The sequence below is a fragment of the Scheffersomyces coipomensis genome (genome assembly GCF_036884675.1).
Source record: "Scheffersomyces coipomensis strain NRRL Y-17651 chromosome Unknown DFJ63scaffold_6, whole genome shotgun sequence".
Classification (NCBI taxonomy): domain Eukaryota; kingdom Fungi; phylum Ascomycota; class Pichiomycetes; order Serinales; family Debaryomycetaceae; genus Scheffersomyces; species Scheffersomyces coipomensis.
The window spans coordinates 363,329-388,084 of record NW_027042897.1 but is presented as its reverse complement, the minus strand read 5'-3'; the positions used below and the strand labels follow the sequence as shown (position 1 = coordinate 388,084).

Here is a 24,756-nt window from a genome sequence, read left to right as displayed (position 1 = left end):
ATTTTTTTATTTTTAGTGAGACGTATCAAATATATCCCAATCAGGAAATTAATGTGGAACAGCACTAATCATTATATAACATAATAGATCAGAGATGTACAGGTTATAGGGCTTGTGGAGGGGTAATTGAACATAATGTTTGCTTAAGCCGTTATAGTTGACTTGAATTGACTTGACTTGACTTGACTTGACTTCACCTAGCAATAGAATCTATCATTACCCCCTGAAACTCTGACTACTCTGTTATATGAACCAATTTTATCATCAGTAGGCTAATTACATCGACTCTATTTCCTTCCTCCCCCCACTCCCCGTCAAATATTTTCTTCTCATTAGTGAGATTCTCCCTAACGTTACTGACAGAAACGGCAAAAGATGACACGCTAAAAATTTTAAAATTCACCAACCGCGACATTCTCCCCTAACAACATTTTCTATTTTTATTTTTTTTATGTTTTTTTTTTTTTTTTTTTTTTTTTTTGTTTATTTTTACCAAAACGAAATTTTGACCGTCATAATTTCAAACAGGGACAGCCAGATCACCTTCAAATCAATTTCAACAACCCTTTATCCATTAATCCACCTCTTATGTACCAGACACAGTCATAAGATCAGACATCATACATCCAATCTATCATCTACCCCAATTACCACTGCCTCCCCCCTCCCTCACCATCATACTAATCTAATCGACTGATCGTATAATCGTCTCTCGTCTGTCTATTTGTTTTACTATTGCTGTCATTTTAATCGTGAAATCGTCTCATTTCATACCACCATTACTCAAATCCACTTCAATCCATCAATTCATCATCCAAAGAGTAAGCTATCACCCTAATCAATCCATCATCCCATCAATCTATCAATCTTCGGACCTAATCATCTCCATTCCTTCTAACCATAGCCCCTCCTCAAATATCCAAAAATGAGAAAAATTTGGAATCAAAGGAAGGATAGAGAGAAAAGACGAAGTCTATCAGCTTCCTCCACCTATGAAGCTAGTCTCTACGATAATGAATCATCCCATATTGCTGATAGTTATATCGATGAAGAAGTGGATGATGTAGATAGTCTTGGTAAAAGTAATCATAATATTAATCATAATCGTAATCATAGTTATATTCAATCCAATACTGATGATTATTCTCATGAGGGTTATTATCGACAACATAATTCGAATTCGAATTCTAATTCTAATCATAATAATCAACGGTCAGTGTCTCATAAACATTCCGATTCTGTCATGTCTAACAATTCAACCTCAACGCGTTCAACTATTCAAACTAATGCTACTGCTGTATCTTCTAAATCTATTCAATCATTAATTAAACCAGATTATGACACGAAAATCATCAAGAATGGATGGTTGAATGCCGTGCCTGCTTCATCATCAAATGATATTAATGAACAATCTTTGAAATTATATAGAGTGGAATTAAAAGGTTCTAACTTGTATGTTTATAAACCTCCAAATCAATTAAACGTAAGAAGTTTTAAACATTCATCTAATGATGATACCAATAATAAAGATGATTTCTTACAACCTCCTGCTACTCAATTAATGCTTAATCAAAACCTTAATAATTCAAATTCTTCATTATCATCCAATGAAATTTATAAATCGATAAATAATAATGATTCAAACATTTCCCTTACTGAAACTGGATCACCAGTTATAAATCAATATCAACCTCATGAACCTCAACCAATAGATGATTCAGCTACTGATTTCTCCATTACTTATTTTAATACTCAAATCCCGCATCCTAATTTGAATTATGATTTTCATATTCATCAATTTTCATCTTCCATTGTTTCTATTAATCAATCTAAATCCATAACTATCAATTCCATCGAATCAATCTTTCATTTCATATTGTTCACTCCTGTGGATGCTAATAATGAACTTTCTATCGATTCCATTATAAGCATTTTACCTATTTTACCTCATTTTGGAAAGATATTAAAATTCTTATCCACTTATTTATCAGCTATCTTTGCCAATAAATTTCAAGGTTCATATAATTTGAATGTGATCGTGGAGAGAACATTAAGAATCTTGTATAATATTGAAGAGAATTTTGATGGATTTTTATTAAAATCAACCATTGCCCCCTATATTTTAAATGTAGTTGAAATCTTAACTACTCAAGTTAAACAACATTCATCAACATCATCAGTTCAATCAGAAAATATATATAAATTTAAGAGAACTATGTTATCAAAACAACAATTATTAATCAATCTTGTCAATAATAAATCTGATTCCAATAATTATCATCATGAAAATTCATCTGATATTGATCCATTCCAAGATTTAAGTTCCTCGGTTTTCATGAAAGATATTAATTTACTTGATTTTGTAAAAATAGTTAGTTCAATTGATTTGAAATTTTTTAATAATTGGAATTCAAACATTGATAAATCATTACTATTATATAGTTCAATCAACAATCATGATGATAATAATAATAGTAATGGTGGAAATAATGGTGTCAATCCTTCTGATTTTTATAAAAAGAATCCATTAATATTCAATAACGATCATCATATCCATTATTTATCTCGATTATTAATCAATCATTTATTCATTGAAAATTCATCCAGTTCATCATCAACTACATTAGAAAAGAAAGCTAGATTATTAGAAAAATGGATCGATTTAGGTTGTCTCTTGGATAAATCTGGTAATATGTCATCATGGTTAGGTATTTCTTCAATCATCTTATCTCAACCCGTATTAAGATTAACTAAAATTTGGTCATTAGTATCTCCAGAATATATTAAATTACTTAAGAATGATTGGTCACCAGTTTTATTCGAATTGGATAGAAGACATTTAGCCAATAATGCTGTATCCACTATGCATAATAACAACAATAATAATCATGATTCTCGTTCAATTGGGTCCTCACCAAAGGTAACAAAGACTTCCGGATCATTTGGTGAAGAATCAAGAGAATCAAGTATGAATTTCAAAGATTCTTATCATATCATGGCTCCAAGAGGGTTAGGTAAGATTTATCCAAAGGAAAAAGTCATTCCTTATTTTGGAGATTTGGTCATCAATAATCAATCATCAACTAATATGATTGATATATTTGATTTAGAATCAATTTGGAAAAGAATCAATTATTCCTTTAATCGTTGGAATGAATATCTTTCAAATTTGGTCAATTATAATGAAATCATTAAGTATAATGAAGATGTTTTACGAAGATATGATAATATGGGATTTATATTCTCCAATGAAAGCTTGAATCAAGTTTTATATTTGGGAGTGAATAATGATGATAATGTCATTGCTGCTAATGGCGGTAATAAAACTGTAATTCCTAATGATCTTGATGATATTGAACAACCAATGACAATGGATAGTAAGTATACTAGTAATGAATTGAAATCCAAATTAATGAAATTGATTGAAATTAATTGTGAATCAATCAATTTAGATAAAATTATGAAATTATCGATTAATTTAGAACCAGGCTTACCAGAAGGATATTTGAAATTACCAACTACCACATCTGTGATTCCTTCAACTCCATTAGAATTAAGTTTTATTAGGAATAGAAACAATGGTAGTGGTTCACACAGTAGTAATAATAATGGTTTAGCCATACACGTTAATAATTCTTCCAATTCACTCGATACAGGTTCAACAGCAGTTAATGATAGTATTTCAACTAATACTATCCCCACTTCATCTTCAGAATTCAATCCAAATTTAAGATTACCCACCTTTAATAATGAATATTTCAGAATCAATTTAGCCAAATATGATGAATTGACGGCTTATTTCAATAATGATGATAAACTGCATTTACAACATTTATTAGATCCAACCATTAACAAACATAATCTTGTTATTGATAGTGAATTAACGTTTAGAATTGATGATTTCATAGTTGATCAAAGTGACCTGGTTAATAATACTACAATGTCAACTACTTTGGACGATATTGATAATGTTGATTTTGAAGATGATATTCCAGGATTAGGAATTGATGTGGATGATATTTTAAATTCAGAAAAGTTTAATAATTTCACCATGTCTCCTAAGACAGTACCTTCTAAGAAATTCAATAGTATCATTTCAACTGAATCAGGTGGAAGTAATAAGAATCGTTTACTGAATAGTCCATCGGAAAGAATACATAAATTCATTCCAAAATATGCCACAGTGGATCGATTAGTTGATCTTTGTTTGATTGATTCCAGATATTTCAATGAAGATATTATTCTTGATTTAACTGAATATCGATTTGTGTTTTTATTAAATTATACTTCATTTATTTCTACTAAAGATTTATTAGATAAATTAGCTCATAGATTTATTAATTCTGGTAATGCTGTTATTTCGGTTATGAAAAAGGAATATTATACTAGACAAAAGGGTAAAGAAGCTACCGCTCAATATTTAGCTCATGCTAAGTTTCCTAATTGGAGTTTAGATAATTCAGTTGATTTGAATGAATTAGGTCAAGTTGATTATGAATTATTATTGAAGATTCAAATTAATATCTTAAAGGCATTAATTGTATTAATTAATAATTTCTATTCTTATTTTTCCCTTGATTTAACTAATAAGAGAATTTTAATCAAATTATTGAAATTATTTAGTAATGAAATTTTACAATGGTATAATTCAAATAAGATTGATAATAATTTAGCTAAATCATTTGAAAGTTTGGTTAGTTATTATAAGAAATTAAAGAAATTATTTGTGAAAAAGACTTATAGACCAATTGAAATTCTGAAATTTGATGAATATCTAATTAAAGAATTCAGATTTAATAATTCATTACAAGAAGTTCCCATGAATAGAAATTTACCAAGCCATAAGAATGTATTGAAAATTGAAAAATTCCTTCATAAATTTAATAAATTACTTACGGTGTTTTATAAAGGTATTAAAGCAGAAGATTGGATTAGAGTTTATCGAATTCTTGAAAATTCATTCGAAGTAAATTGTTTATTAGAATTCAATTTACAAAAGTCAACCACTAGTGATGAGACTATAATCATTTCAAATATCTTTAATTATTTTGAAACTTTAATTGATCCAAATGAAAGACAATTAATCTTAAAGAAATTCCCATTGGTATTCAGAAAGTTATTCAAATTATATTTCAAATTCAGAACTTATTTATTGATTCAATTAACTGATTTAAATATCAATGTTGAAGAAAGATTAGATCGTATGAAGACATTATTGATCATGTGTCAAATTTCAAAATTAAAAATGGGTGAAAATCAATTTGTATTCGAAGGTGCTGGTGAAGGTGGAAATATTCCTTCATGTATCGAAACTGCCATTACCAATGTTATCTATTCACCTGAAAGTAGAATGTTTAATAATTTATGGATGAAAGCAAGTAATTCTTTAACCGATTCTAATCATAGTTACTCGCATTTTGATGATTTAGATCTGTTATTACCTAAACATTTAACCATGGCCGATTTACAAAATCCAGAACCTTTATTACCATGTTTTGGTTGGATTATTGAAAATTTAATTGAAACTAATAAATGTCCAAGTTTCTTTAAGAACTGTGTTAATTTCAATAAGAGATATTTAACGTTTAAGTTGATTCGAGAATTTGGTATTGAAGATTTAGATGGTTCTAGCGATCTTAGTAATACCACCAGCAATAACAACGGTACCCAAACTGATTTCAATCATTACGATTCTAAAGACTTTGAATTTTTATTAAAATTAAATGAATCATTAGTGAAAGCTAATAACATTAAAGACTTTACAATTTCTCAAAGAGAAAGTGGTAAAGTTATTTTTAAATCCATAATTGCTCAACAACATAAGATATTACAATTAGACAATAAGAAAAAACAATTGAAAGAAGGTGCCAAACCAGTGGTTAATCCAAATCATACAGTTACTTTAAATAAAAAGACTTCAAGTTCAAGTCTTAGACGTCAATCATTAAATTATAAATCGAATTCTGCATCGAGGTTTAAAATCAGTGGACTATTTAATAAAACAAGACCATTTTCATTGAATGGAATGAATGGACCAGAAAGAGTAGTCGATGTTTCAGAGTTACCTGATGCTGATACTTTTATTGATCCAAAACAAAAGGCTTATTTAATAATTCCATTGAAAAATAGAAAAATCTTCCCTGTTTATTTATTACCTTTATGTTTTAAAGTTGATTCTGATAGTACAACTAATTCTCAAGATGATTTCTTATTGCAAGCTCCAAATGATTCTGATTTGAATGATTGGTTAGTTAAATTGAATTATGCTAATAGACATTGGTTCTTTTCCAAATCACTTACAAACGTCAAAACAAACAGTGCCAATATTGTATTTGGAGTTCCAATTTCCATTGTTTGTCATCGTGAACAAACTACTTGTCCTCGATTCTTAACTGCCATTTTCAATGAAATTGAAACTGATGGTATTAAGGATATTGGTGTTTATAGAATCAGTTCCTCAGTCAGTGAATTAAGTAATATCAAATCGATAATTGATAAAACTGGTACTATTGATTTTAATGATAGAGGTTATGATATTCATGCTTTGACAAGTATTGTGAAATCATACTTTAGAGAATTACCTGATGCCATCTTAACTGACAAGGTGATTGAATCATTCTTTAATTTAAAACAACAACAACAACTGCAACAACAACCACAACAAGAGCAAACTGCTAGTGATCAAGCCAAATTGATTAACAAATACAGAGACATTTTAAATTTATTACCGCCAGTCAATTATGCTACTGTAAAAGCATTAATACAGCATTTGAATAAAATAAGTCAATACAGTGATTCCAACAAAATGACAGCATCTAATTTAGCCACAGTTATTGGACCTGCTTTAACAGAAGCCAGTAGTTTAGAAGCATTGGTAAATAATTTTGGATTCATGAATTCTATCTTGGATAAATTGATTGCCAATTGTGATGCCATTTACTAATAATCGAGATGAGTAACATCATCATTCTATTTATGTTATTATTATTATTACTATTTATTTTAGTTCTTATTTATATATATTCTTAATGAACACTTTTTGCACGAATTAATTATAAATTTTGTATATGTTGGTTTAAGGGTCACACGATGCAGAAAAATTAATGCAGGTACAAAATGTTGCGAAAAAAAAATATGATAAAGACACTTTCGAAATTTATATTGTGAAAAGAAAGAAACTATAAAGTGGTAACGAGAGAAGTGAAAAGGAGGGTATATAACAGGGTTACATCTTTAAGATAGAATTACTTATGCGACTTCAAAGGAAGCTTTTCCGAAATCTGGGGTTCCACCTAAGGTAGCTAAGATATCACCGACGTAATTCTTGGATTGGTATTTAAGACCAGCTTCATAAACTTTATCCCAATTAGTAAGAATATCATGAATGATTGGAGTACCAGCTAAAACGATATTGGCAACAGCAGCACTACTTCCACCTTGAGAGGTGTTGAAGAAGAATTCAACGGCATTAATAGATGGAGGTGGTCTTGAGAAATCAGATATGGTTCTCATGACTAAAACTCTATCAAAATCAACTAAACCATATTTATCTAATCTAGTAAAAGCTTCTAATGAGGCATTATCTTCTTGAGCAGTGGAACAATAAGTAGCACTTCCATTAGTCAAGACCTTAGTCAAGTTGGAAAAGTAATCGTTCAAGATATTACCAGTGAAATAGTTATCAGAAGTAACAACATCACAAGAGAAGATAGTTGGTAAACCTTGAGCAACTTCTTCATCATATAATGATCTAATATAAGCATTTTGGGCAGTACCATTGTTTAATTCAACTTTTAAAGCTAATTCAACAGCTCTGTTTCTTAAAGCTTCATTAACTTCGAAAACTTCAGTACCATATACATTAGCTGGGTAAGTATATTGATCATCTACACCATATGGAACATAACCTGAAATCCAATCTGGTTCTTCCTTAATATAATCAAGATAAGCCAATTGATATTGTAAACCAACTTGAACAGCATATTTAGCAAATGTAACACCACCAAGAGTAGTATAAGCTGGTTCACCACCAGCAATACCACCAATTAAAAAATAAGTTTTTGATAAATCAAATAATGGATTTAAACCTAATGCAGTGATTGAAGAAGCAGCATTAATTTCACCTTCACCGGTAGTGATTTGACAAATGGTGAAATTAGTGGTACAATAAAGAGTTGGATAAACTGGAGATAAACCCGGTAAAGTAATATTATGAATGAAATCTAAAGATTCTAACCAAGGATCTCTTTCATAAGAAAACATGGAAATAATGAATACTTTTGGTTGATAAATTGAGAATGGTCTACCATAACTTGCTTGAATATTGTTTTTAGTGGATGGAGGAATAGCATCTTCTATAGCGGTATTATTGATAGCACGCTTTCCAAGAGATAGTGGTTGAGAAAAAGCAGTGGCTAAAACAGAACCAATTGCCAAGACTGTGGAGAACTTCATTTTAATTGGTGTATAGATATTGGAGAAAAAGAAGCAAGAACAAGAAGAAAAGAAGAAGAAGAAGAAGAACTAAATTAAAAAAACTAACAAGGTAAGTACATTTTACAGTCTATTTATAGTCTCGATAAAATAGGGGAATATAAGTTAAAGATCAAACTCATCGTAGTAAAAGATTTCATATTGTTCAATTGAGTTGAAATAACCACAAAATTACGAAAACTTGATAACCAATCCAACTAAAAGTGAAAAATTAATAGGCTGTCTTTCCCTTATATGCCTGAAATTTCGTTATCTATGTCAAAAATCAAATTACAGGCCTGGGGAAATGTAATGTCGAAAAAAAAACAATAGGAAAGTACTATACCCTCTTGATCCTAGTTAGTTCAAGAACTGGCTCAATTAGGAATAGTAATGAGAAGAGGTAAATTATTTTGTGTTGTTTTATATTTTTAGTATCAAAAAGGAGGGGTTGGCGGTATACAGGGATGGGATGGGAGAAACTTGCATAGAACGAGTAAAATATTATGAATGGGTAAGTTAGCGCCTCAAGAATAGAAGATCAGCTTTGAATTGCCGCTTCACATTACCAATTTCATTTTACGTAGGTTGGGTTGGCGCTATTGTTTGCTATTTGTGTATTTTTCATTATCGCTAATTTTAATGTAATTAGAGAGATAAAGATACAAAATTTTACTTCTTAGTCTAGTTTAACATTCTTTGGTTTCTTTTTCTCCAAAGTTTAACTTCGACATTAATTTCCATTTATGACATTGAATTGCCGTTAGTGATCGAGCAATTGAATTTGGTCAAAATGATTCCATTTTTCATATCTTTAAGCGGGAAGTTAATGAGGCTCTGCTGCTGTCTCCTCCTCCTTTTTTTTTTCTTTATCGTGTTGAAATTTATCTCTATTTTTAGGAGGTGTATTCCACCGGAATAAAATAATAAATATTATAAAAGGCAATTGTTATTTCCCCATTTAACTTAGATAATATTAGAAGATAGGATTCAATTGTAGATCATTTTTACAACCACTATCTGTTAATAATATTTGTTTGCCAGTGGTTAAATATTTCTCTAAAAGGGGGGGGCACTACCACAAACACAAACCCAAATCCAAATTGAGCGGACCGATTTCTTAATTTAATGTCGATAGTTCTAAGCCATAACTTTTGTGTTCATTAGTTATATAGAAGAGAAGTCAAATCTGCAAGTAATATATAAATAATTATTATTCAAGGCATCTTGGTCTAACTTTAGGGTAGTACGAGATATTACTGGGAAAGGCATCAGTGAAGAAGGAATAATCCAATTAATATCCAATTCTGTACTCTTTTAACTTCTTATCAAGTTATATAATATTTTACTTTATTTTTACTCATTAATCATTATTATTATTCATTAATCCTGAATTATCATCTTCTTTGAACTGTTTACCGTCTCTGTAAATCAAATCCCAATTATTGATTATATCGTTTATAACTGGAAAACATGCATTCGATATTTCCGTCAATTTTATATCCACATTTCCATATAATATGTTCTTCTGTATTTTTTCATCTATATCTTGATATTCTTCCTCACTTAAAGGATCTAATTCCGCCATAATCGAATTTATCATCAATACTCTTTCAAAGTCAATGAATTGATATTTACTCATCCAGAGTAATGCTGGCAAATACTCTGAATCATACCGATCATATTGAGCAATTGAACCATAATTTGGATCCTTATTCGTTATTTCTTTTGTATAATTCTGTATATAGTTGATAAAAGTTGTGTTAAAGTTATACTTATCTTGAATTATTAAAACGTTACTAGCAGAATTTGTCATATTTGGATTTTTTATATTGGCTAACTCCAAAGCTCTATCTCTTAACTTTTCATTCAACTTAAAGATCTTTATTGAATACAAGTCTTGTGGGTTGTCAAATTTATAGTCTTTGAATTTTGTCAGATGAGTTCGATGAACTTTGTTATCTAGTTTAACCAGAGTAATGTGATCGGCAAATATGGTCGTTCTTTCAGATACAAGATTTGAATATCCATAACTGACTCCGGCAAACAAAAAATAGGATTGGCTTAAATCAAACTCTTGACTTGACAGAAGTTCCATGAAACGTGTATATGGATATCTTAAGCTCAGTTTGAGTCGTATTTCACATATTGAATAATCTGATGTGCAATATACAACTCCAACATATTTTATGCTGATAACGACGACTGAAAAGTTGTCGTACAAAGAATGTTTCTCCAATATCATAAGCTTGCTATTGTTTAGTATAAATGCTTTGGGCTTTATTTTTGGATATTGAAGTAAATTTTGTGGTTGTTGTACAGGAATTCCAAGTATTGAATCTAGTGCTAACAACCATATTAAGAATGAGATGATTATTCTTTTCATTGCTGGATTTGATCTTTATCTATAGTCATGGTATAGTATATGACTAGCAGATATAAAAGTACTGGTTTATAGTTCTGTTTTATATGAATCGACATCATGACAGCAAAATGTCCCATTTAGGAATTTTTTCATTAACTTTCTTGGCAGCCATATTAAAGGCGGAAAGAAAAAAATGGTATTAACTAAAATGATGATCTATAAATATTAATTAGTTATATACTACTATATAATAAAGATAAACTACTGATCAGCTGATACTATACTTGTCTTTACCAAAATTTGGTTTACCACCCAAGGTTCCAAAGATATCTCCAATATAATTATCTGGTTTGAAATCATGTCCTTCTTTATACATTGAATCCCAGTTATTAACTACATCTTCCACAAATGGCCATCCTCCTATATACAAGTTATCTAAAGCATGTTGGAAACCTCCCTTAGGATAATTGAGGAAAAAGTCAATAGGATCCATATGTAGACTAGTTGGACTTTTAACGAAATTAGATATAGTTCTCATTATAACTATTCTTTCAAAATCTATAACACCTACTTTGGCCATTCTTATGAATGCTTCTAATGAAGCATTTTCTTCTTGAGCTGATGAACAATAATTGGCAGTACCATTACTTAAAATAGTGGTTAAATTATTATAATAATCAGCTAATATTGAACCGGTGAAATAATTATCACTCGTAGTCACATCACAAGCTAAGATTTGAGGAGGATTATTGGCTGGTGATTCATATAATTGACGTAAATTGATATTTTGTTCAGTACCTTCGTTTAATGTTGTACCATGATTTTGAGATAATAATAATGCACGATCTCTTAATTTCTCATTAACTTCAAATATTTCAGTACCATATACTGAATCAGGATAATCCCATGGATTTTGAGCTCCATAACTGAAATAACCAGCGGGCCAATCAGGATGAGAGTCGATTAGTTCTCGAGAATCTATTTGGAATTGTAAACCTACTTGAATAGCATATTTAGCAAAAGTAACTGAACCAGTAGTTACTTTTGATGGATCACCACCTCCAATACCAGCCAACAACCAATATGATTTTGAAAAATCAAATAATTGAGCATTAGATAAAAGGAATGCAACAGATGTGGCGGCATTTATTTCTCCTTCACCAGTAGTGAATTGACAAATAGAATAATCTTTAACACATCTAAAATAAGGATACATAGGGGATAAACCTGGAACGGTGATGTTGTGTTTGAAATCGATTTTAGTAGTCCAAGCTTCTTCTTCAGGTTGAAACATTGAAACTATGACAATTTTTGGGGTAATCTTCAGTTCATGTTTGAGTATAGATTGTGCTTGATAAGGGTAAGATAATGAAAGTCTTACTACTGAGAGTAAGACTAATAACTGAGACGCTATGTGATCTAAGAACATCTTCTACTTCTATCGTACTCTCCTTTCGAGGATCTAGTTAAAAGTCTTCAAATGATGAATTTATTCTAAATAGAGTTATGAAAAACTTTTTAGGATGTCACACGACGTATAATAAAGTTTTGAGTTACTTTGACAATAGCTATGTAAACTATTCTGTCTTCGTCCTTAGTAAATGTGAATGATTCTACGTTAACTTCTTCTGACTAAACTTTGAATTGAAACTTCCTTTGATCAAATCTTGACATACATAATTTGCAAAATTTTGTAAACAATCAATTGAAGAAATAAACCGTTATCTCTTAAAAAATAATTATGGACTTAACCTGTAAAAAGTATGACAATTACAGTTTAAAATCACGCTCTGAAAACATGTAAAACTTGTCATGAGAAATTTTACAGTTTAAGCGCGTATATCAAAAGTTTTTGATAAATTTAGAACATTAAAGTATAAACTGCTTAATTGATCTCAATAGAAGCTTTATAGAATATCATCCCTCGCATCACCATTACCACAGGGCAGATGTCTTCAAGTCCAACATCAGAGAGGAGCAGCAGTGCCACTTCTTCCGGATCGAAACGATCCCATGAAGATCTGCCTGCTCCACAAGGAAACTTCTACTCTTCATTGGTATGTTATTTTCTCTTGTTTGATAATCATTACATGTCAAAATCATATATACTAACAAATATTTATAGGGCGATGTGTCAGCTGGTACATTCATGTCTCAAAAGTTGCTGGTGAAGCGACGTAAAATGAGTCAAAATCCAAATACGAGCCATGGATCAACATCAAGTGAAGAATATGGTAGTGAAGAAAATGAAAGTCAATCATCTTCTTCATCAGAAGAAGAGTCAGATGAAGATGACGATGATGATGATAATTCTCCTGCCAAATCAGGTGTGATAGAGAAAATCACATTAAAGAACTTTATGTGTCATGATTCTTTACAAGTTGATCTTGGACCCCAAATAAATTTTATTATTGGTAGAAATGGATCAGGTAAGAGTGCTATCTTGACAGGTATATCAGTTGGATTAGGAGCTAAAGCTACTGATACTAATAGAGGTAATTCAATTAGAGATTTAATCAAAGATGGAAGATCAACTGCCCGTGTTTCAATTACTTTCCTTAATGAAGGTATTGGAGCTTATAGACCTGATTTATATGGTAAGAGAATTATAGTAGAAAGAAGACTTCAAAGAGCAGGATCTAATTCTTATTCAATTAAATCAGCCTTGGGAAAAACTATATCTACTAAAAAGTCCACTCTTGATGAAATATTATATAAGTTCAGTATAACAATTGATAATCCATTAGCATTCTTATCTCAAGATAAAGCAAGAGAATTCTTAACTTCAACCACTGATAAAACCAAATATGATTATTTCATGGCAGGTGCTTTCATTAATGATATTTTATCCAATTATGATGGAACTGTTCAAAATATAGTTCAAGTTGATAGTAAAGTTCAACAAGCTAAGGATTATTATCAACAATGTTCTAAAGAGTATAAGGATATTGCCATAATTTATAATAGACATAGACAATCAGATTCGTTAAGACATAGATTAACTAGATTACATGGAAAAATACACTGGTTTAATGTTCATCAAGTTGAATCAAAAGTTCAAAATTATCAAACCAGAATGACTAAGTCATCGGAAGAAATTGAAGAACTTAAACTTGAAATTCAACGATGTGCAGATGATATGAAACTGTTGATTACTAAGAAAGTCGAATTTGTTGATGAAAATAATCGATTAGTTGAACGTTACTCTACCAGAAGAAATGAATATGAAGAAGCTAAAAGTGTTAAGACCAATTTCTATGAAAAATTAGTTCAAGCGGATAATGAAATCAAAAAGCATCGTAAAGAGATTGAATCGATTCAAAAGAAAATCAAAGAAAATGAAAGCGCCATAAAGATGGAAAAGAGACGACTTGATGAAATCAATGGTGGTTCAAAGGAAACTTTACGTATAAAATTACAAGAATTACAAGAAGAAAGAGCTCAATTAATAGAAGAAAAAGAAGAAATCAGAATGGCGGTAAGAGATTTACGAGAATCAGAAGATCCTGAATTAAGAGAAATTATAAGTTCTATCAAGTCTAGTACTGAAAATATTAATGGATTAAAAGATAGAATGAGAGAAATGAAATCTTCAAATCATGATAAATATGCTGCTTTTGGTAGAAATATGAAACAAGTCGTCAATGCTATAAATCAAAATAAGAACTGGCATACTAAACCTATCGGCCCAATAGGGAGTCATATTGAACTTAGATCAGAATATAATGAATGGAGAGCCTTAATGAATACAGTTTTGAATAAGACTCTTGATTCATTTATCGTTACCAATGATCATGATAGACAAGAATTACTTCGAATTTTAAAAAATCATCGACTTTCAAATCCTATTATTGTCAGAAGATTTGAACAATTTGATTATATATCAGGTAAAGCTAGACATACTACATTTTTGGATATGGTTAAAATCAATAATGATAATGTATTATATACCGTGATTGATAATAGTTTTCTTGAAAAATCAATCATAACGAAGGAAAGAAATCAAACTACATCTTTGGTTCATGAACAAAATGTCATGAATGTGTATACTTTATTCTCCAAATCTTCTGGTAATAGAACTAGTTTGAGTGGGAATACAACCAGACAAGATCCTGTTTATTATAAACAATATTTATCCAAACTTGCTTCTGGATCATTAAATTCTGAAAATGAAATAAGAGAAATAGAAGATGAAATAGAAGAAGAAATCCAATCTATCAATGAAAATAAAAGAAAGAGAAGAGCCATTGAAGTGAAACGAGAAAATAAAGCTCAAGATTTAAGAGCTGATTTTAAATCAAAGGAAAAATTAATTGATAGATTACAACAAGAAATTGGAAATCTTGAGAATAAACTTAATGAAGATGGTGATGTTAGTAGACTTGAATCCTTAATAGTTCAAATTGATGATTATAAAATTCAAATTTCCAGAAATGAAGGTGTTATTTCATCCTTTAATGAAGAAATTGGATCTCAAAAGGCTGAATATGATAGTATTGTCGAAGATTTAAAACAAATTAAGAATGATGTTATTGTTCTTAAAGATCAGAAGGAAGCTGGAGAAGAAAAATTAAGAGATTTTGAAACTGAAGCTACCGTTATTCAAAATACTATTCAACAATGTGATATTGAAAAGAATACTCGTGAGATTGAAGTTAAACGATGTGAATCTAAAATTGAAGAAGGTAGTATTAAATTACGAGAATTGATACAGATTGCTGAAGAAAAATGTGATCGTGAAGATGTTGTAATTACCGCCGAAGATACTCAAGAATCAATTGCCTATGAATATTCCGATGTTCAAAATCAAATCAAGGAAGCTGAAAAGGAAATTGGTAAATCTTTAGAAGAAGTTCAACAAGATCTTTTAATAGCTAAAGAAAAGAGAAATAAAGCGAATAAGATGTTAGAAGAATTAGATCAAACCTGTCGTAAATTGGATAAAGATTTAAACATTAGATTCAATTTCTTACATACTACTATTCTTTCCAGTGTACAACAAGCTAGTAGAACTTTTGAAAATGCTTTAGGATTAAGAGGTTTCAAAGGTACTTTAGATTTTGCCTTTGATAAGAAGACCTTAACTTTATTAGCTCAAACTAAGAATGATAAAGAAAAGAGAACGGTTGATTCATTATCAGGAGGAGAAAAATCATTTGCTCAAATTGCGTTATTACTATCGATTTGGAAAATTATGGATTCTAAGATTAGAGGATTAGATGAATTTGATGTTTATATGGATTCGGTTAATAGATCCATTAGTATTAAATTATTATTACGAGAATTAAGAAAGTATCCTAAATCTCAAAATATCTTCATTACACCTCAAGATATTGCAGTGGTGGGAGATATCGATAGTAAGGATGTTAAAATTATAAAGATGCTGGCTCCAAGAAGTGATTAAGAATGGTGTATATTTATATATTTGTGTAATTATATATGTACAGGTGACGAATTTAAGTTTTTTTTATAAATCCAGAGTGGAAATAATGATCTTTTTCAGAATCATTACAGATTTGAAAAAGTAATTCGTAAGCTTCTTTAGTTAGATATATACATGGGATTGATTTTGATTTGAGGATGGTTATGTATGGTAAGATATGGGATGAATTTAATGATTCTAATGAACTGTGATTTAAGGATACTTCAAGGTAATCGATATATATCTGAGATGGTAAGGAATTATCAAACTTGTGATCCAACTGTTGATAAAATTGGATAAACTTTATCAAGAACTCCAATACTTGAGGTTCAAACGCTTGGTTTAATTGCGCATCAAGATGATGAAAGACGTTGGAGAAATTCTCTAATTTGATTAAATTCCGTTCATGGACTTTATTAAACGTATTTGATAATTGAGATAATACAAGATATGCTTCATTAAACAAGGTCAATTCAGCAAGTCCATTAATGACAAATGTTGATAAATTGAAATGATTTGAGTTTATGAATGATAATAAATTATTGGCTAAATCACTTGACGACAGGGAATTCCTGGTATCTCTGATATAATTCGTGATTAAAGATTGGAATGAAGGTAAATCATTGGTTTGAATCAAACCATTTATCAATGCTAATGATTGAGAATTATGTTGATTTGAATAAATATTCTTTTCATAATCGGGATTATACAAATTAGATGATAATTGTTCATGAATTTCATCAATGGGAGATTTAAAATCATCAGGATATGTTGGAATGGTGTTGATATTGGATTCTATATTATTGATATTCCATTGATGATTAATTTCATTTGAAATTCGTTGTAAATTCTCAATTTTGGACCAATTCATCTTGGCTGAATCACTCGTCCTACTCTCACTATTATTATTAAACGTATAATTCCCTCTTAGATTATAATTAAAATCTCGGAAATGATACAATGCCGATTTAAGATTAGTTTGATTACTATAACATTCAATCAAGTTGATTTTTAATGATTTTAAAGTTTTTTTATCATTGACGTATGAATAAAATCGTTTAAAATATTGTTGAAGACCCTTGATATGACTTGAATTATTATTATTCAGGAATATAACGGCCAAGTTTTCAATAACTGATGGAGTTAATAAAAATTGAATATGATTATTATAATTATTTGCATAACTGGTATAATTCTCTTGATCATAGAATTGATAATTATCCACTAAATGATGATAAATGATCAATGCGCCAAGATAATGACTTGATTGGCATACCTTCGCTAATAACAATGACCAGAATTGATTGGAGAATGATATATGGGGAGATGCATTGAATAAAATATGAAGTAATGATGAGACTGAAGTTATGTTATCGATATGTAAGAGATTGAATAAGAAGGTTTCAAGTAATTGGGGTTGGAAGGGGATTGATTCATGAGAGTTGATGGTTTGAACGATGAATTTATAAACTTCATTATGGTTTGATTCTTGGGATAATCGTTTTAATCCCAATTGTAATTGAATATTCAATATCAATGTTGATGATGGGTGATGATTACCTTCCTTAACATCATTTAAAATGGTCGATTGTTTGTTAATGGGTAAATTCAGAATGATGGAACTTAATTTCTCTATAGTTTGTATGTCATTATGATCATTATGATCTGATTTTAAATATTCAATAATGATATGTTCAGGTAAGGTAATACCCTCATCAAGATTAGTAGTATGAATCAGCAAATTTCGATGATGTCGTATGATGGATCGACCACCACCATGCCGTATCCCTCTAGCTATATGTCTAGATAAGGACATATCCAGATATTGATGATATTTCCCCTTTGACCGTCAAATTTGGCTGTAAACAGGTTTGGTAAATCAGTTCAGAATAATTTTCTTTTTGGTGATTCTGAGCATTTGCACACGACCTCTTAATTTTTGCAACTGTGTTAAACTATAATGAATCCTATTATGACTCAGATGATTAAATAAATAGATCTATTTATTATATGATCAATAAATTTTACTATTAACTGCTCCCTGCTGTTGCTACATATCTTTATCATTTTATTCTAGTATATTTTTCTATAATTTTCATTTATCATTATCCGCTATTTACAATACTTTTATCAGCTCTAACTTCTATTTACACAGATATACTTCATTAAATCACTCTGAACACTCTACACCTTCTAATTGCACATCTTCTTCTTCTCTATGATCATCAACGTCTGACCAAATGAATTTTATTTTGAAATATTTAGCCACAAAGGCAAGTATCAACAATATGGGGACTTCTAATAATGGTCCAAATGTGGCAGCAATGGCTTGTTTACTACCATTACCATAGATGGAAATAGCAACAGCCAAACTCAATTCAAAGTTATTGGAAGCTGCTGTGAAAGTTTGGGTGATTGTACTAGCATAATTAGCAGCACATCCATTATTCCACTTTTCAGGGAATTCTTCCATTTTAGATTCACATCCACATAATAATTTAGTTTCTTCAGTGATAGATGGTTCAGAGTCACTAGATGGAACTTTAAGGTTGAATTTTCTAACATTGGTGAAATTAGATAACCAACGTAAAGTGAAAAAGGTTCCAAACCACATGATCATGAAATAGAGTACTAAAGGTACAAAACATCTTAAAGCTGATCCAATTTCCTTAATGAATTCATCACCTTTTTCAATGAAAATAACCACAATAGTATATAATAACCCAATTAAAGCCCATGGACTTATATATGGTAATACAAATTTGTTATATTTGGTTAAACCAATAGTATAAATGGATGCAAATCTAATTAATAAACCAAACCCTAAAGGAACTCCCAAAAAGAAAGCGACACTCTTGGCTACTAATGAATAAGCTAAAGTTGATGAATGATAATCTCCCGTAATGACATAACAGAAGAATATTTGATATGGAGCATATAATACCACTTGTAATAAACTATTAATTAATACAATGACAGCACATAATGTATTATCACCATCAGCAATATGATTCCATAAGAGAACCATAGCAATACACCGGGCCATTCCAATCATGATAATACCAACTCTATATTCATCTTCATCGAATAAGGTAAGCCATGCAAGACCAAACATTAAAAATGGACCAATAACCCAATTAATAAACAATGAAACTAGAATCTCTTTAAGGTACTTATCTTTATTAAAGAATTGAGCAAAGTTTTCCCATTCCACTTTACAAAGAGGTGGTATCATCATAACAATAAGACCAACAGCAAGAGGAATAGATACATCCACGACTTGGGCACCATTAAACGCATCTCTACTTTGAGGAACATAAACTGATAAAAGGATACCTAAAATCATAGCCAATATAATTAACAATGGTAAGAGTTTGTCCACCAACGATAACTCCTTGAACACATATTTGATATCGTTTCTAAATCCTGGTTTAGTAGTCATTTGTAATAGTATTATCGTTCGATATATTTAACAAAGAAAACGGTTTTATAAAATTAAACTCATCTGAAAGTTTCTTTTGCTTTTATAGTGATGATATTTTGCTTACCAATTAATGGTCACGTGACGACGACAAACCAACCAAATCCCGGCGTATAATTATCAACATGGCTTAATAAACTTCGATTATATTCGGGAGAAGAAAGATTGTATAAATATTTTCATTATTTATTTCATTACTTGATTATCTAATATATACCAATATCATCACAATGGCAAGTGCTAGTACTAATCCTGTCCTTATTTGGTTGGACAAATACCCAGATCCAAAAGCAACGGCTACTAGAACTGCTCCAGCAGATGTATTGAAGTTGATCAAACAATCTCCCCAATCAACCGTCATTTTAGATTTGAGAAACGATAGATCTCCTTCTATCCTTCAAGAATCTATAAGCATTCCTGCTACTACCATAGATGGATATGAACATATCAAAGATACAGTTCTTGATGTCATCATTAACCAAAAGCCTGAGGTTAAGGATATTGCTATTCATTGTAATAGTTCAAGAAAAAGAGCTGTCAAGGTTGCAGGATGGATCCAAGACCATATTAATGAAAATGACATAAAAGATTACAAAGTAACAATTTTGGATGGTGGTATTACTGGGTGGGTTGAGTTGGATAAACCATATCAAGAAGTCTTGATCCCTTTTAAAGATTAAGAGGAGTTATATATATTGAGCATAGTTATAGTTAATAAAAGAGTATTAAACATCTCACTAAATTCACCATTGGATACTTACATAAATAAGCTTATCATGTTGCTGCTATTGTGGTAACCATGTAGGGGTATCGATATAAGAATCAACAACGTTGTTAGTTGGGGATGATAACAATATTGGAATTACTTTAACTAATATAGATCTCTACATGAAAATTTTGAGAGTGATTTAACTAATCCAAACGTTCATTAATCTAAATAACCATTTTCATAAGCAATTATCCTTAGAGCTAATAACTTGGAAAAATATCTTGATAGGGCCAAGTTTCCACCCATAAACCAAAAAGACTTGTGACCAGAATCTCTCCACATTGTTTTAATTTCTCCTTCTTCATCCAATCCCCAAACTGAGTTTAAATTGTCATAAATGTTAGATTCAACGAGACCTTTTGTACTATCCTTCATATTGGAGTAGCCTGTTGCTAGAATTATAGCTGATAAGTTATCAATGATAGTGCCATCTGTAAGCGTAACACCAGTTTCATTAAAACTCTCGATTTCAACACCTTGTCTTATCTTGATTTTACCATCAGCAATTAATTTTGCACACCCGACATCAATATAGAACCCTCCACCTTTTCTTATAAACTTTCCAACTAGTCCAGTTCCACCAAAACCAGAGTCCAATTTGAAACCAGATTTCTTCAATGAGTCATATAGGTCACTATCAGCTTCAACTGTAGCACTATAAACTTTTTGCAAAAGAAGATTTTGGAGTTGAATTGGAAGAGAATGAGACACTAAATCTGCCAATTCCACTGCTGGTCCACCTTCTTCATAAGCTCCTTTATTTAATAACAGTAACCCTACCTCTGACGAGATTACACAAGTACTGGATCTTTGAAGAATAGTAGTTTGAGCACCTTGTTCATACAAATCATGAGAAATATCAAGTCCTGAATTACAACCGCCAACCACTAAAACATTCTTACCTTCAAATACTTTTCCAGTTTCATATTTGGATGAATGGATTATTTCACCTTTAAATTTGGTTATGTCTTTAAATATTGGGATGTTTGGTTCACCCGAATGACCCGTTGCCATTACTAAATGGCTGGGATACAAATCAATTACGTTTCCAGTGACATTGTCTGATATTTTAACTTTCCATAAATTGGTCTTTTCATCAAAACTAGACTTTTGAACCGTTTGATTAGTCCAGTAACTTAATTCCATTAAATCGGCATATGATTCAAACCAAGCACCTAATTTATCTTTAGGAGTGAAAAGAGGCCAAACATCAGGGAAATTCATATAAGGTAATTTAATGGCCCAAACTGGGTCATGTAAGACTAAAGATTCATATCGATTTCTCCAATTATCTCCAATTTTAGGATTCATTTCAACTATCAAATGAGAAACACCCATCGCCTTTAACCTAGAAGCTAAATTCAACCCACTTTGACCTCCTCCTACGATTAACACAGTTGGTTGTTTATCACCACCCCATTTAAACCTGTTGTTATTCAAAGCTAACCCAGGCTCTCTAATTCTATGAATACCATGATTAACACCTTTTGGTCTATTCGAAAATTTCTTCTCTTCAAACCCTTTAATGTTATCCAAAACTGTATACAAGGTATATGCTTTTAAACCTTCTGTAGTTGAAATTAATCTAAATACACCTGTCACTTTACCAAATTTATTATCAGCATCTATCAAAACCAGGATAACCTTAATAAGTGGGTTATTCGATTGATAAGTATCAATTTTATATCCATTATTAAAGAGTTCATCAACTTCCTTGTTCAATTTAAAGTTTGTAATGTGAAATGGTTTGGTTTGATTGATTAAGGCATGATTGATATTATCTATGCCATGAAATTGATGGAAATCCCAAGTTAATGCCAAATGATCTTTCCAAGTAGCATGGTTTACTAATAAAGTACTTAAAGTATCTTTACCCGATGTATTTTCCAGCACGATATCTATGGCCTCATTAAAATCATTGACCCAATCATCAATTTCTTTATCTAAATTATCTATTTCGTTTATATCCTTTGGAATTAAATCTCCATACACTAAATGAATTGGAATATTTTCATTCACTGGTTCATTTAATACTGGAGGATTAACCAATTGAGATAATTCAATTGTCTTCATTTCAGATCTTGAATTTACAATTAATTGACTTAATGTACAAAGACCTGAACTTCCAAGACTATTGCAAGCTTAAATAGGTTATCAAGTAATAATAAAGTTAGCTAGTTAAATTAGCGTGTGTACCTCGTTATTGATATTTAGCAACTAGCGGCAGCGGGGCCAATTATCGCCCAAATCGCGCGTAAATCCCGATAAAAAATTGGACATTCTCGATAACGATTATCAATTGATAATTTCTAATCATTGTTCAAATTACTGATGACCAAAATCAGACAGTCTAATTCATTTAAAGTTACCTTAAAGCTCATATAGTCTTAAACTCTAACTACTCTTAGTAGATTTGGAATAAGAAATGAAAATAATCCAGAAACAAATATGAAATCAAATGATCAGAAGCACTCAATCTCAGAGTGTGATCAACATGGTGGTACTCTATATTCAGAGCAATACGTTGGGGGAGCTTATCGAGCGTCGGAATTGGTCAATCAGTTAGATATCATATCAAGACATAGCACCATTCATGACTTACATGATGATGTTGAAGATGATGGCAAACACGATGATGAAGTTGAAGAAGGGGAATATCCCATTGATGGATGGTTTGCAATGATAATTTCGATATGTACCATGATGTTAGTAGTATCATGCTGGGGAGTCAATAGTGCTTATGGAGTATTTTTGGATTTTTATATATCAGCCGATAAATTTCCAGGAGCAACTCAATATGATTATGCTTTAATTGGAGGATTAGTGGTATTCTTAGCTCAATTCTTAGCTCCTATAAATATCATTGCATTTAAGATATTTGGATTTAAATGGGTAACATTCGTGGGGATTTTAGTTCAATCGATTGCTTATATCCTTGCATCATTTTCTACTAAACTTTGGCATTTATTCTTAACTCAAGGTGTTTTAGTGGGTATTTCATTTAGTTTTGTATTCATACCGGGGACTTTAGTGTTACCAACTTGGGTTAAGAAAAGAAGAGCAACGGCTATGAGTATAGCGGTGGCAGGATCAGGTCTAGGTGGGGTGATCTTCTCCTTATCAGTGAACGGTTTAATTGAAAAGACTGGTGATCAAAAATGGGCTCTTAGAATGTGTGGGATTGTTACCTTCTTTTTGGCGATGCTAGCTTTATTAATTATGAGACCTCGAAGATTAAAGAATCCTCCTACTTTAAAAGATACGTTAACTAAAGAGAATTTAATTATAAATATCAAGGCTATTTTTAGTATTAAAGTATTTAAAAATTATAGTCTTGTACTATTATCATTTTGGTATGCTATGGCATTAGTAGGATATTTATTAATAATATTCTCACTTCCATCCTATGCCACATCAGTAGGATTGAAAAGTTCACAAGGAGCTGCTTTATCATCGATTTTAAATGCTGCTCAAGTAGTAGGTCGACCAATCATGGGACTTATGGCGGATAAAATCGGTCGAACAAATGTCACCAGTGGGATAAGTTTATTAATTGCCATTCTTATATTTGCTTTCTGGATTAATGCGATGAATTATGCTACATTGATTGGATTTTCAGCATTGGTGGGGTTAGTAATGGGGATTGGAAGTTCCATGGCTCAACCTATAGCGGCGGATATTTTAGAAGATTTTCCTCAAAATTTACCGGCAGCATGGTCAGGAATGAATATTTTTATCTCATTTTTTTGTTTAATTGCTGAAGTTATAACATTATTATTAAAAAGTAAAACTTCATCTCGACCATTCTTTCATTCTCAAATATTTGCTGGGTTTTGCTTTATAGCATGTTTTATATTAATGATGATTGTTCGGGAATGGTTAGTACGGGATAAGTTAAAGAAGCGATTGAATATAGCTCATATAGAATATGAACAATTGAAATTATCAAGAGCATCAACCCCAAGTCATACAGATTCACAATCCCTAGAAAAAGTTAATTCTGAATTGAATAAAGAAGTACGAATCTTAGAAGAAACAATAGACAGATATAATACATTATTACAAAATACTTTATGGTCATACCTTGTAAGGATATTTTATCCCATGAAAGTATAAGTATGATAAATAGAAATACATTAATGTATAGTAATAGAGTTCTATAAATCAACATGGTTAATTGTAGTTATTAGTTCTGATTAATCCAGCTGCAAATTATTTTATTTTAACCAATTCGCACACAAAAAAAA

At 30.7% G+C, this 24,756-nt stretch overlaps 10 protein-coding genes across 10 annotated transcripts; 4 read left to right on the top strand and 6 right to left on the bottom strand. All coding sequences in view use genetic code 12, as the record gives it.

Annotated features, from left to right (window-relative positions):
• Nucleotides 1–1,243: 1,243 nt before the first annotated feature.
• On the top strand, nucleotides 1,244–6,943 carry BEM2 (Bem2p; the record flags this gene model as incomplete). The annotated part of the gene is made up of 2 exons (XM_064905223.1): nucleotides 1,244–2,897; nucleotides 2,952–6,943. 2 exons carry the CDS (start codon nucleotides 1,244–1,246, stop codon nucleotides 6,941–6,943), a joined length of 5,646 nt encoding a protein of 1,881 aa, XP_064760365.1.
• A 305-nt stretch (nucleotides 6,944–7,248) lies between these two features.
• DFJ63DRAFT_314791 (purine-nucleoside phosphorylase) lies at nucleotides 7,249–8,454 on the bottom strand (the record flags this gene model as incomplete). The annotated part of the gene is made up of 1 exon (XM_064906428.1): nucleotides 7,249–8,454. One exon carries the CDS (start codon nucleotides 8,452–8,454, stop codon nucleotides 7,249–7,251), a length of 1,206 nt encoding a protein of 401 aa, XP_064760364.1.
• Nucleotides 8,455–9,835: 1,381 nt separating this feature from the next.
• DFJ63DRAFT_314790 (uncharacterized protein) lies at nucleotides 9,836–10,858 on the bottom strand (the record flags this gene model as incomplete). Its single annotated transcript, XM_064906427.1, has 1 exon — nucleotides 9,836–10,858. One exon carries the CDS (start codon nucleotides 10,856–10,858, stop codon nucleotides 9,836–9,838), a length of 1,023 nt encoding a protein of 340 aa, XP_064760363.1.
• A 173-nt stretch (nucleotides 10,859–11,031) lies between these two features.
• On the bottom strand, nucleotides 11,032–12,626 carry DFJ63DRAFT_213342 (purine-nucleoside phosphorylase). Its single transcript, XM_064904067.1, has one exon. It carries the CDS (start codon nucleotides 12,264–12,266, stop codon nucleotides 11,106–11,108), a length of 1,161 nt encoding a protein of 386 aa, XP_064760362.1. The 5' UTR covers nucleotides 12,267–12,626; the 3' UTR covers nucleotides 11,032–11,105.
• A 393-nt stretch (nucleotides 12,627–13,019) lies between these two features.
• SMC6 (DNA repair protein) lies at nucleotides 13,020–16,241 on the top strand (the record flags this gene model as incomplete). Its single annotated transcript, XM_064905236.1, has 1 exon — nucleotides 13,020–16,241. One exon carries the CDS (start codon nucleotides 13,020–13,022, stop codon nucleotides 16,239–16,241), a length of 3,222 nt encoding a protein of 1,073 aa, XP_064760361.1.
• Nucleotides 16,242–16,267: 26 nt separating this feature from the next.
• DFJ63DRAFT_213707 (uncharacterized protein) lies at nucleotides 16,268–18,453 on the bottom strand. Its single transcript, XM_064904071.1, has one exon. It carries the CDS (start codon nucleotides 18,073–18,075, stop codon nucleotides 16,294–16,296), a length of 1,782 nt encoding a protein of 593 aa, XP_064760360.1. The 5' UTR covers nucleotides 18,076–18,453; the 3' UTR covers nucleotides 16,268–16,293.
• Nucleotides 18,253–19,765, bottom strand: ARR3 (Arr3p). Its single transcript, XM_064904066.1, has one exon. It carries the CDS (start codon nucleotides 19,699–19,701, stop codon nucleotides 18,430–18,432), a length of 1,272 nt encoding a protein of 423 aa, XP_064760359.1. The 5' UTR covers nucleotides 19,702–19,765; the 3' UTR covers nucleotides 18,253–18,429.
• Nucleotide 19,766: 1 nt separating this feature from the next.
• Nucleotides 19,767–20,544, top strand: DFJ63DRAFT_213338 (uncharacterized protein). Its single transcript, XM_064904065.1, has one exon. The coding sequence runs from the start codon at nucleotides 19,971–19,973 to the stop codon at nucleotides 20,418–20,420; it is 450 nt and encodes a 149-aa protein (XP_064760358.1). The 5' UTR covers nucleotides 19,767–19,970; the 3' UTR covers nucleotides 20,421–20,544.
• On the bottom strand, nucleotides 20,545–22,770 carry DFJ63DRAFT_213431 (flavin-containing monooxygenase). The gene has a single exon (XM_064904069.1). It carries the CDS (start codon nucleotides 22,580–22,582, stop codon nucleotides 20,669–20,671), a length of 1,914 nt encoding a protein of 637 aa, XP_064760357.1. The 5' UTR covers nucleotides 22,583–22,770; the 3' UTR covers nucleotides 20,545–20,668.
• Nucleotides 22,770–24,756, top strand: DFJ63DRAFT_213336 (MCT family MFS transporter). Its single transcript, XM_064904064.1, has one exon. The coding sequence runs from the start codon at nucleotides 22,958–22,960 to the stop codon at nucleotides 24,623–24,625; it is 1,668 nt and encodes a 555-aa protein (XP_064760356.1). The 5' UTR covers nucleotides 22,770–22,957; the 3' UTR covers nucleotides 24,626–24,756.